General features: G+C 38.1%; 2 protein-coding genes and 1 pseudogene across 6 annotated transcripts in view; 1 reads left to right on the top strand and 2 right to left on the bottom strand.

Moving 5' to 3' along the window:
• The window catches only part of STX19 (syntaxin 19), a 44712-nt gene extending 40787 nt beyond the window's left edge, over positions 1-3925 (bottom strand). For 2 of the 4 annotated variants that reach the window (XR_014070612.1, XM_081547612.1), the window contains exon 1: positions 3649-3835. The gene's annotated coding sequence lies outside the window, so the exon portion shown is untranslated. Of the gene's footprint in view, positions 1-3648 lie in introns of all 4 variants that reach the window. The other 2 variants (XR_014070619.1, XR_014070614.1) reach the window with 2 other exon arrangements.
• The window catches only part of NSUN3 (NOP2/Sun RNA methyltransferase 3), a 60962-nt gene continuing 52721 nt past the window's right edge, over positions 3915-12155 (top strand). The window contains exons 1-3 of one of the 2 annotated variants that reach the window (XM_081547608.1): positions 3915-4053; positions 4875-4984; positions 7542-7613. In XM_081547608.1, coding sequence (XP_081403734.1) covers positions 7588-7613 — 26 coding nt within the window. In that variant the 5' untranslated portion in view covers positions 3915-4053; positions 4875-4984; positions 7542-7587. The remainder of the gene's footprint in view (positions 4054-4874; positions 4985-7541; positions 7614-12155) is intronic. The other variant, XM_081547601.1, reaches the window with a different exon arrangement.
• Positions 11334-11879, bottom strand: LOC145528751 (ubiquitin-ribosomal protein eS31 fusion protein pseudogene; annotated as a pseudogene).

The raw sequence follows: 12155 nt of genomic DNA, 5'->3' as shown, positions 1-12155 counted from the left end.
ATAGTAATAATCCATTGTCTTTGTGGAAACATAATAGAAGTCTTTTTTTTAATAGCAAATCAGAAATGAATTTTCTTTATTGAATGGGAGTTTATGTTAAAGGGAAAATATGAAGAAAATCATTTGTCAGGTTACAGCAGGAGTTGTGAATTCCTTTTGCCTGCTGATGAGAAAACAACTTATGTCCTGGGTAGATGAACCAGTGATCTCCAAATTTTATACATCCTTTTCAGTAAACACTTTTGGTATACATTAAATATAAAGTTACTGTATTAGTTTGCTAGGACTGCCAGAACAAAGAGTACCAGAGACTGGGTGACTTAAACAATAGATATTTACTTTCTCATAGCTCTGAAGCCTGAAGTCCAAGATCAAGATGTTGGCAACCTAGTCTGAAAACTTTCTCCTTGGCTTACAGGTGGCCTCCTCCTCCCTGTGTCTTCACATGGTCTTTTCTCTGTGTGCATTTGCTGTTAGTGTCTCAGTGTGCCCAAATTTCCTTTTTTATAAGGACCCCAATCAATTCAATTAGGACCCACCCTAAAGGACTCCCTTTAACTTAATCACTTCTGAAAAGGCCCTATTTCCAAATAGTCACATTCTAAGGTAATGGATGGGAGAAGGCAGGGGAGGGGAGAGTTAGGTCTTCAACATAATGAATTTTCAGGGGAAAAGTTTCAGCCCTTAATTATATACATGTTCTCCCGTATTTTGTATATATGCCCTTCTAACTTTTTTTAAAGATTAGAAAAAAAGTTAAATACCAGTTACTATATTCAATTCCCAGCTCCAGAGGATTATTGTCAGCTGTAGTTTGTAGACACTTTGGAGGGCTGTTATTAAAAAAGTGAGAGCCTCAGCTGACTACTAAAGTGAAGTCCAAGATTGCCTTGCCTGTAACTATACCTTGTTCTCTTGCTTTGATGGTAAGTTTCTCTGTTGTGTTTTTCTGCCATTCAATTTAAGAAGCTAACACTCGCTTGATATCAGATTGTTTTACTTACAAACCCTGTCTTTACATTTTTGATGCATAAACCTAAACATGAAGTACTTTCAGAGGTGTTTTATATAAATATGCAAATTCATAGTTTATTCTGAAACACTTCTTAAATGACCTCACAATGAAATTGCATAGGTATGTAGAAATTATCTTCCTGTATAGCAGTAAGTCCTTATATTCTTAGGCTGCCTCAGTCTTTATCATAATAATAACAATTTTAAAACCCAAGTACAATTTCTGGTGTTTGTGTCAGCTTAATTTCTTATCTCATGTTTGCAAAAACAAGTTTGCCTCTTAACAGTTTCTGTTCTTACTAAGTGTAGAACTTTGTTTATTCTCCAGTAGCTATTTGGTGTCGGGTAAGGGATATCCCTTAATATTCTTATGATACTGATATTGATTCTAATAGATTAGCAAGTTAGATGAGAAAGGTCAAACTAAAGAAACAGGGAGAAAGAAACTGAAGCAGCTCCCCTCTGTGAGAAGAAATTTACAAGTAGTGGAATCAGTTACAAACAACTGCATACACATTTAAAATAGTTTCATGTTTAAAATCATGATTTTAAGAAAAATTGGAAAAGTACTTGAAAATGTCATATGGTTAATAGCTCTAATATAAAGGTAAATATAAATAGCACTAAGACAGCTCCAGATAAATGGATATAAGTACGTAATTTACAAAAATATAGTAATAAGATTTGAAGATCTACCAGACTAAGGACATAATTGAAAATTATAAGATTATCAAACATGCAAAGATCATGAAAAAAAAAGTGTATCAATAAGATAGTAAGTATGTTAACCTACATACTTTCAAATACTATGCAACTTCTAGAAATTTTGTACTGTATATGAAGAATTTTTAATAAAAAATGCTTATAAAAACAAGATACAATTTTACATAGTTTTAGCAAACTTGAAAATGTATAAAATTAGAGAAACACACCAAACTGTTAATAGTGATTATCTCTAATGGCATTATGCATGATTTTCATTCTCATAGGCTTAAAAGATTTTTTTCTTCAATAAAAATCAGAAAAAAATTATGCTAAAGAAGTTACAAAACAATATAATAATATGACCTCTTTCCAAGCATAACATATCCCCTTTCCCTTAAAGAAAAATAGTATATATGATTTCTACCTTCTTAAAAGTTTTTTATATGTCTACATTGCAATTGTACTACTACCACATTGATTCATTAAATGCAACCATCTGTAAGAAGTACAGAAAAAAATAAACTATATGAAATCTTAGAGGCTTAAAGGTAGACTAATGACTTTTCCTTAAACTTTCAACAAAATGATGCATTTAATCATCTCACTCCTTAATACTGTCCTTTTTTTACACCAAATCTAAATTCATTTTTAGATTACTGGATAACTTGTTTAAATAAATATATTGAGCTTCAAATCACAATAGAGGTAATGAAATTTATCTTTTTACATGGTCTTAAGATTTGCACTTATAGTATATACTTAGACTGATATTTTGAGCATTAAGGGTCTCAAAATGATGATGCTCATTAAATATTAGGCACTACCATAGCACTGACTTTCTCTGATAAATTGCTAATTGATATTACAAGGGAACAACTAAAGAGTAACACTGAAAGTGAAGTCAGTCAGTCGTGTCCGACTCTTTGTGACCCCGTGGACTGTAGCCCACCAGGCTCCTCCATCCATGTAATTTTCTAGGCAAGAGTACTGGAGTGGGTTGCTGTTTCCTTCTCCAGGGGATCTTCCCGACCCAGAGATCGAACTCGGGTCTCCCGCATTGCAGGCAGACACTTTACCGTCTGAGCCACCAAAAGAGCAAATAGATTGCTATTCCTATCAGAATGGGTGTGATCCTTTCCACTTCCCCTAGTAAAAGTGGGTGAGGAGGTTCATTTTTTAGGGTGTTAGAATGTAAGGTCATTTTGTTAGCATTTCGTATCAGAACTTGATGATAATCACAAGATCAAGATAGTGAATATAATACTCAGTAGCAGCTGACATTTGGGTGTTAACTTTCTTAATCTCTAGCTAAACGTTTTACCTGTGTATTTAAATCAATTTAATCCTTTATCTCTCTTCGAGAGAGAGATTATTCCACTGAGCCATGTCTAGGAAACGTGTGACAATTTTTTTCATCATATCCGTCCTTTTATCTTGAGTCCTGAATATCAGGGCTAATGGGAATCTTCAGATCTGGTATATTGGCAGTAACTATCTTGGCCTCTGAGAACATCTTAAAACAGCGATCATACAACAAGTTGACTCATTAGAAAAGACACTTGATTCTGGGAAAGATTAAAGGTAGCAGGAGAAGGGGACAACAGAGGACGAGATGGTTGGATGGCATCACCAACTCAATGGACATGGGTTTGAGTAAACTCCTGGAGTTGGTAATGGACAGGGAAGCCTGGCGTGCTGCAGTCCATGGGGCCGCAGAGTCAGACGCGACTGAGCGATTGAACAACAACAATGACAAACACTTCCATTCTTTTTCTGAACTTCAAATACAGGGCAGAAAGAAATTTTTCACAGTGAGGCGTGGTTTCTGAAGACCCTCGCCCAAGACTCCGCCCAGGGGCTTCGGCCTCGCCCTCGGAGTAGGTAGGCACTGCCTCCTCCACCCACTTATTGAAGTAACTTTGCTCTTGCCTTTCGCGGGACTTGTGTTAGTTGCTCAGTCGTGTCCGACTCTTTGTGCCAGGCTTCTCTGTCCATGGAATTCACCAGGCAAGATTACCGGAGTGGGTTGCCATTCCCTTTTCCAGGGGATCCTCCCAACCCAAGGATCGAACCCAAACATTCCGCACTGCAAGCGGAGTCTACCTTCTGAGCCACCAGGGAAAGCCTCGCGGGACCTGGATCTTTTAAAAGGCGAGATTTCATAACTCGGGCAAAGCAGAATCTCGCGGGAACTTGAACCGGAAACGTGAGGGATGGAACAGAATTCCGGCGAAAATCTGAAGACGGGTTGGTCCTTTGGTTCCCTGCAAACTTTAATACCCGGTGGAATTGATTTCTTGTTTGATCTCTCCTGACGGGATGGTGTTGACCTTGGTGAGGGCTGGGACCCAGCCGCGTGCCTGAGCCAAAAGCATTACCGACCGATGACGTTGCGAGGGAGGGGGCTGGGATGCGGGGAACTTGATGATCTCCGGCTTTCTTCAGCTTTAGTCCAAAGCCCTAGAATAATGCTGAGTGTTTTGACGCTTGCTTTTGAGCGTTCTCTGTTTTCTCCCAAGACTCACCTCCGCCGCAAATAACCGGTCTGCACTCTAGCCTGCAGGCTTTAATATCCTTTCAACTTTGAGCGGAATGCAGGCTCTTGGAAGGCTAAAACTGTCCTTGTCCCTGTGTTATGCTGGGAGATTAGAAGAATGTCTGTTACATAATTGGCCTTCGATAAACTCTTGGGATTAGTAAATGAAATAAAGCTGCAGCGAAGTTTCCACAGGAAACTAAAGTAACTTTTTTTCTAAATGCACTTTATTTTGGAATAATTTTACATTACAAAAATATTGCTAAGACAATACAGACTCCCCACATGCTTTTTCCTGAGTTCCCCTGATGTTAACATCTAGAGGGGCTTACTTAGATTAATTTTGTTACTTTGACACACATTCCTATGTTAGCACCACAATTCCACTTCACCTTTGCCTTACATTTGAGCAATAATCATTTGGAGAAACGTTTTTTATAAGCATATAGAGTATGATAATACAGTTTTATTACGTGTGAGGTATAGCTCCTATCTTAAGAACTGGTAATTATCAGGGGGGAAAAAAGGTGTTATCTTAAGAAAAAAGACTGTGCTAGTAATGTTGAAATTCAATAAATTTGTAATAGAGTGTGTCAGCAAACTTTTCTTATCATCATAGCTGAAAGCAAAACCAGAGAGGAAGCTTGCAAAACAGATTTGCAAAGTTGTATTGGATCATTTTGAAGAGCAGTATTCCAAAGAACTTGGAGATGCATGGAATACAGTAAGGTTAGTATAATTCATCTTTTGATGCTTTATGAAAGAACAAGAAATAAACCCTTCTGGGATAGGAGTACTGTGAAGATAAAAGAGTTTAAACCTGGCTACCTTTTCTTGCTGTAGCTTCAGAAGAGAAGGAGGAGGAAATAGCTTGAATCATAGGTAGATGGAAAGGGGAGAAAGAAAACTTGAGTCATAATTTTGTTATAAGCAAAAATTGTTATACCTTGCCCTGATTAATTGCTTTAATCTTTGGAACAGGACTGCCCACCAGTCTGACAAAATTAATTATACTGTAACAGAAAAGTTTTTAAACTTCTGAGGATATTTGACTGGTTTCTGAAAATTCAGGAGATAACGCAACAAATCATCAAAGCCATTACTGCTTTATCTTGGCTAAAGTCACTTTTTTTTGGTAATCATGTTTCTCCTGTATGTCTTTAGCTTTTTGTGTTTTGAACATACATGCCTATGCATGCGCACACACACATTATTTAAATGTTTTATAGAAAACAGAAATGAGAAATAATTTAATGCATAGGCATGAGAGAAGTTTGATTTTTATGTTCAGTGAGTTTTGCATTTGGTCAGTATGTTATTCTATGGGTTCTTCACATTGAGTGTCTGATGCACTATACCAAACCCTGTGAAACACAGTAAGACAGTCCCCATGTCCAGTTTTCTGACAGTCTGGTATTCATAGGAGAGGAGGAACATGATTAAAACTAAACTGCTAATTCCATAAGTATCCCAATAGAAGTAGGGAGGAGTACCTAGTCACACGTAACAAGGCCTAATGGTGACAGCAAAGACCTGAGGAGAAGCTAGGTCTTGGTAATTTAACAAAGTATGAGATGGTTCTGAAGTAATTTTAGACAAACTGTTTTAGAAACTTGTAAATACTGTAGCTTGAAAATGTAGTTTACAGTTGGAGATTTATTTCAAAACTAGAGTTTTTAAATGAGTGTCTTCTGTCACAGAGAAGAAAAGAGGGATGGATAGTGAAGTGTGCAATTAATTCATGAGGTTTTCAGTATGCAGAGTTAACTCAGATAGAATAGCCAGATAACCAGAGATCTACAGCATGCTTATTATGTGCCAGGCAATACTGCCTTTATTTGATACTTGGAAGAAACGTCCCAGGTTTCCTACTTTTCACATGAGGAAACTGCACATAGTTTAAGTATTAAAATTTGCCCAGGTTCACTCAGCAACTAAGTGGCAGAACTAGGGTTTGTGTGCCTGTCTGGTTCACAAACTCTTACTGCTCACCCCTATTCTATATGCCTCTCATACCTCGGATGTAATTAGGCATAAATGGATGATTAAAAAAAAAATTTCAAGAGGTGTATTGTCTTCAGACTAAACAGTAATCTGGCTACTCAGACCCTGTAATGAGTTGTTTTTATACTTAATGTGCTCAGACAGATTTATAAATTATTATTTGACCCTAACCAAAATGAGCAGTGAACCTCAAATCCATTTGATTAGCCATGCCTTCTGCTTCATATACCTTTTTGTTGGGTTTTCATGGTAATTTAAGTTTTGCATAAACATGTGCTAAATTTGCCGTAAGCAAAATAAAGGCTTTCTCTGCTTAGAAAGTGGCCTGAGCATGCAGCATGGCATGGGGAAATAAGAACAGAAGTGTTTTTGTTTTTTAACTATTTCTTTCCAAGACATAATATTGTGCTTGTAGAATCTATGTACTTCCAGGGGAAGGAGAGTGGGTTCTTGTGCTATCTAGAAAGCTAATAATTTGCTCAGTATTTTTAGTTACAGTAGTGGGGAAGATTTAGTGTTTAATTTTATTGCTCTGCAAAAATCTTTCTTGCCATCATCCTCTGAGCAGCCCTTTGAAGTTAAATTTACCCTGATTCACTTTTTGCCTTTTTACCTACATGCTCATTCATGTCATGTCTTTAAAGGTCCCTCAGTATGCTGTCATCTCCTGTGGTGCAGCCCTTCCATGGGAGGAAAGCAGGAAACAATGTCAAGAAAGAGTAGGAGACAATCAGCTCATTATTGAAATCCCTGGAGACTAAAAATAAAATGGCTCAAGAACATATCTTGATGCACTTCTGTGAATTGATTATTTCTGGATTTCTAAACCAGACTTTTTAAATGATTGTATGAGCGCTCTCTAGTGGGCAATGATAGCAATAAAACAAAAGGGATTTCTTTATTTTAACCATGAAGTCTTTTTGTGGGTTCTGTAATCTGTGCAGTTACACAGAACTAAGCAATGGTACTTACCAATGTCTAGATAAGATAATTTTTTATCCTCATCGTTAGATAGAATGGAGAATAGAATAGTAAAGAAAAGAAAATCACAGAAAAGTTGAAAATCATGTTATGTAACAGACATTGTCCAAATAATATGCAATTTTCAAGCGATATGTGAGCACAGGCAAGTTATTGTAATCAACTTACAGATCCTCAGCTTTCATATATGCTCTTTCAGAAGATTACTCTGCTTCCCTTGATTAAGGGGGGTACTTATTCCTCTTTCCCAACCCGCCTTTCTACAATTGTCTTTGACTCTTCCACATTGCATTCCTTCCAGGGTGTCAAAAATCCCTCTGCAAGAAACTATGGGACTGCTAATGTAAATGACTACTACCAGATTCTTTGACAGGTCAGATGGTCTTCAAGTTTTGCTTTTAGCAAAAGTAAATGACTTGCAATTGAGCTGTTAGCTAACAAATCATTTAAAATATTTCTGAAGATATTTAATTTAGTGATTATAGAGATCATAACAGAAAATATTTTAACAAAAGAGAGACATTGCTGTAACAAAATGTATTTAATTCTCATCTACTTATTTAAGTGAAGGTTTTTCTTACCCTTCTAAAAACATGAAATAGGAATTCATGTTGAACCCTGGTCATTATTTGTTGTTGTTATTCAGTCACTCAGTTGTGTCCTGACTCTTTTGAGACCCCTGAACTGCAGCCCACCAGGCTTCTCTGTCCGTGGGATTTTCCAGTCCAGAATATTGGAGTGGATTGCCATTTCCTTCTCCTGGGCATCTTCCTGACCCAGGGATTGAACCCACATCTCCTGTATTGCAGGCAGATTTTTTACCACTGAGCCACCATAGAAATTGATGTTGAACTCTTGATTATTATAGCACTAGGTAATATTCATTCCTGGATGCATCTAATTTCATTAAGGGAGCCATTTCCTATGAATTTTTTCTTTTTATGTTTAGAAAGAAAGTGAAAGTCGCTCAGTTGTGTCCGACTCTTTGCGACCCCATGGGCTATATGGTCTATGGAATTCTCTAGGCCAGAACACTGGAGTGGGTAGCCTTTCCCTTCTCCAGGGAATCTTCCCAACCCAGGGATTGAATCTAGGTTTCCTTCATTGCAGGCAGATTCTTTACTAGTTGAGCCACAGGGAAGCTCCTTTTTATGTATAGATAATTATCAAATGTATAGGTTATTTTGGTCAATTTTGTACTAATAATTTTATTGATAACTACTCTGAAGCTACTATTTTAACAGAACTTTAAGGCTACAATGAAAACAAATTTAGTATATACACATGTGTCTGTGAGAGTGTGTGTTTGTGTGAGAGAGAGAGAAATATAATAGGGTAATAAAGATTAAAAGCAGAAAATTATATTAGGACTTAAAGTTATAAAAGTTATATGGGGAAATAGAATATAAAGAAAAGGGAAAAGAACAGTGTAAAATTTCCACCTGTTCAGCAAGAGTCAGTCCATGAATTTTTAAATGGACAGTGATGGGTTTTAAAATCACTCTGGTATTTAGGTTCCACAGGATAGATTTTAAAAAGTAGTGTAATTTATATTTTAAAATGTCAATTTTTACAGTATGCTGGAAGTTACATCCTTAAACATACGGTGAAGATTTTGATATCAACTTAAAATGTTGCAGAGGGTACAGAGTTTTTTCTTCCAAAATGATACCAGTGGATATACTAGCAAAACATTTGCAGGTCACTGATCTTCTAGGTCCCAGTTCTGCTGACTGCTGATGTAGTTGAACTTCTGGCTTGGAGACTAGTAAGTGAAGCAGCTTCAGAATCTTGAGAGGAGGCTCAAAATACAGCATCTGGGCAGTGTCTTCTTAAGTCTTCTAGTATATGCTCCCTCCACTGTCTCCTGGGCTACTTGCCCAGCCGTCAGAGCTTTCAAAATGAGTAGGCTCCGGGGCATCATCCCACCAGTGCGGGCACCCGAGGGTGTGTGTGTTGGCGAGGAGGGAGGGAAGAGGAAGTTACCAGCAGGTGGTGCCAGGGAGAGCTGAGATTCACATTAATAGACAGCTTTGCTTTCTCAGGGCTGGTAAGTGCCACCCTGAGCAACCTTAGGAGTCCCATCATTGAATTGATGTAGCTGCTCCTCAAGGGCCACTTAAATCAAGCTGTTTCCATTGTTAAGAGACAATAGGCTGCTTCTGAGAGGCAGGGCCTCTGGCAACTAGGTGAGGTTTGGAGAAGAACTTGTCTTCCTCTTCCTGTCCTGTACCACTTGTGCTACAGTACTACGGCCTCACACTCCTATTAGACTTTAAAGCCAGTGGATTTTGAATCAGAGACTTCTGCTTCAATAGTGATGTGACCTTGGAAGTTGCCAAATCTCTGAAAACCTCCGTTAGCCTGCCCTCTAAAATAAGCATAATAGCTGCCCCTCACAAAAGGCACACAGGAAGCATCTGGTCAGTAATCTTTATTATTATTATTAATATTGTCAGGGTGAGGTGGAGCCAGTGGATTGGATGGTAGGTAGAAAGGCTTCTCTGGCGAGAAAAGGCCTAATCGCAAGTATGAGAGTTAGCCAGGCTACAGGTTGGTGAGAGAGGAAAGGTCATTTTAGTGCCGAGGGGCCAGTTAATGCTAAAATTGTTAAAGACTAAAGAAAACTTGCTCCAGGAAATTCAGGTAGTTCAGTTGGCTGGGTATAGATTAGGAGGGATCAGAAAATTGTTTTGTTCTGAACAAGGGCTTATTTTATCTAGTTGTTAGAGAATGAGATAGGATTGATTTTTGAAGATTCCTGCCACATCCTGCTGTAAGTACACGTTTTTAAATCTAATGAGGCTGTCCCCTCTTAAAGTCTTTCAGTGACTTCTCATCTATAGGAATTTAAAATTTATAAGGTAAAATTTTAAAACTTGATAATCTTAGACTTGTTCCATGTAATCTTCTGCCACACTGGACTACTTTTATTTCCCCAAATGCACTGTTCTCCATCATACTTTGGTGCCTGTACACACGCTCTGGCGTTTGCTTTGGAACTTGTATTCTCTTTTCATCCTGCGGCTAGTTCCTCATCCTTCAAGATTTAGCATATAGGATAGTGTACAAGAATCTATAGTGTTCCCGAACTAACAGTCCTTGCATACAATAAGGTTAAATAAAATATGCAAGATTAATAACCTTTGCTAAGAGATCTGAAAGAAAATGTGAAATGGAGAAACATATTGTGATGAAAGTTAGAAAGAGTGAATACAATAAAGATGTTAATTCTCCCCAAATTTTGTACATTTAATATAATCCTAGTCAAAGTTTTTATCTGTCTAAATCAATTCAGTTCAGTTCAGTAGCTCAGTCGTGTCCAACTCTTTGCGACTCCATGGACTGCAGCATGCCAAGCCTCCCTGTCCATCACCAACTCCCGGAGTTTACTCAAACTCATGTCCATCGAGTTGGTGATGCCATCCAACTGTCTCATCCTCTGTCATCCCCTTCTCCTCCCGCCTTGAATCTTTCCCAGCATCAGTGTCTTTTCAAATGAGTCAGTTCTTTGCAACAGGTGGCCAAAGTATTGGAGTTTCAGCTTCAGCATCAGTCCTTCCAATGAATATTCAGGACTGATATCCTTTAGGATGGACTGGTTTGATCTCCTTGCTGCCAGAGATCTAACCAGCGCATCCTAAAGGAAATCTGTGTAAATTTATCTATACAAATATTTTATAAAATATTTTTAACTGACCAACTGCTTTTCATGTTCATCTGAAATAATAAACATTCTAAAAGAGCTTTGGAAATTATGAAGAAAAAAATTAGATGTTTCCCTGCCAGATGTTAACCAATTGGAAGTGTTTAAAGTTGAAAGTGTATAAAGCCAATTAAAAGTGCCCTGCCAGATGTTAACCAACTGGAAGTGTGTAAAGGCAATTGTTAACTAAGGGATGGATGCATGATGTAAACCAAACCTCTCCAGTCTGTATTAATAAAATTGTACTTCTGAACATTATTTCCCTCTTACTACATGACTCAAAACTCTGGATCGATATTCAGCCAGTTTGGAGGGTATAATTAGGATGGACTGACATTAGGTTACTACAATAGATTTCCTTTTAGGGTCCATTTTATTTTATTTTATTTTTAAATGTTAGCTCATATCTTTATTAACCAATATACAATTACTTGTCTTCTGGTTTGTTGAAACAACAGGTCAGACAACATTTGCCACAATAATGTCTGTCGAAGTGACTGGCCATAAAACTCCAGCGCCACATTCACCTGAGGGACACTCCCAGCGAAGGCGACTGATTTTGCCATTCTCAGTCACCTTATAGTGTTTCAGAACAGCCAATTTAACCTTCTTTCTCTTATGCTTTTTCTTCTTGGGAGTGGTGTAAGACTTCTTCTTCCTTTTCTTAGCACCACCACGAAGTCTCAACACTAGATGAAGAGTGGACTCCTTTTGAATGTTGTAGTCAGACAAAGTATGTCCATCTTCCAGTTGCTTGCCAGGAAAGATCAGTCTTTGCTGGTCAGGAGGAATTCCTTCTTTATCCTGGATCTTGGCCTTTACATTTTCTATTGTATCCTAGGGCTTGACCTCGAGAGTGATGGTTTTCTTCGTCAGGGTCTTCACAAAAATCTGCATCTTGGCGGCGGTTCCACCGCAGATGGCAGATCCGAAAGGAAGGCCCCACGCAGGTCCTCGAGCTTTCTGGGCGCTCCTCTAGGGTCCATTTTAATTCAGTGGTTCCCAAAGTGTGGTCTGTGGATCAGCGGCATTAGTATCACCTGAGCACTTACTAGAACTACAACAGAGAACCCCAGGTGGGGCCCAGCAATCTCTTACAGTCATTTGATGCATGTTAAAGTTTATGAAGCATGTTTTTAAAGAAAGAGGTTGTCATCCCCCGGTATAGGTGAAATGCTGGGCTTCTGTGATGCACTATCATAGTAAGAG

This window comes from Giraffa tippelskirchi, chromosome 2 (assembly GCF_054371585.1).
Source record: "Giraffa tippelskirchi isolate mGirTip1 chromosome 2, T2T-mGirTip1v1.2.pri, whole genome shotgun sequence".
In the NCBI taxonomy this organism is placed as follows: Eukaryota; Metazoa; Chordata; class Mammalia; order Artiodactyla; family Giraffidae; genus Giraffa; species Giraffa tippelskirchi.
The sequence above is the reverse complement of the archived record's forward strand: the minus strand, read 5'-3'. Positions and strand labels throughout refer to the sequence as shown.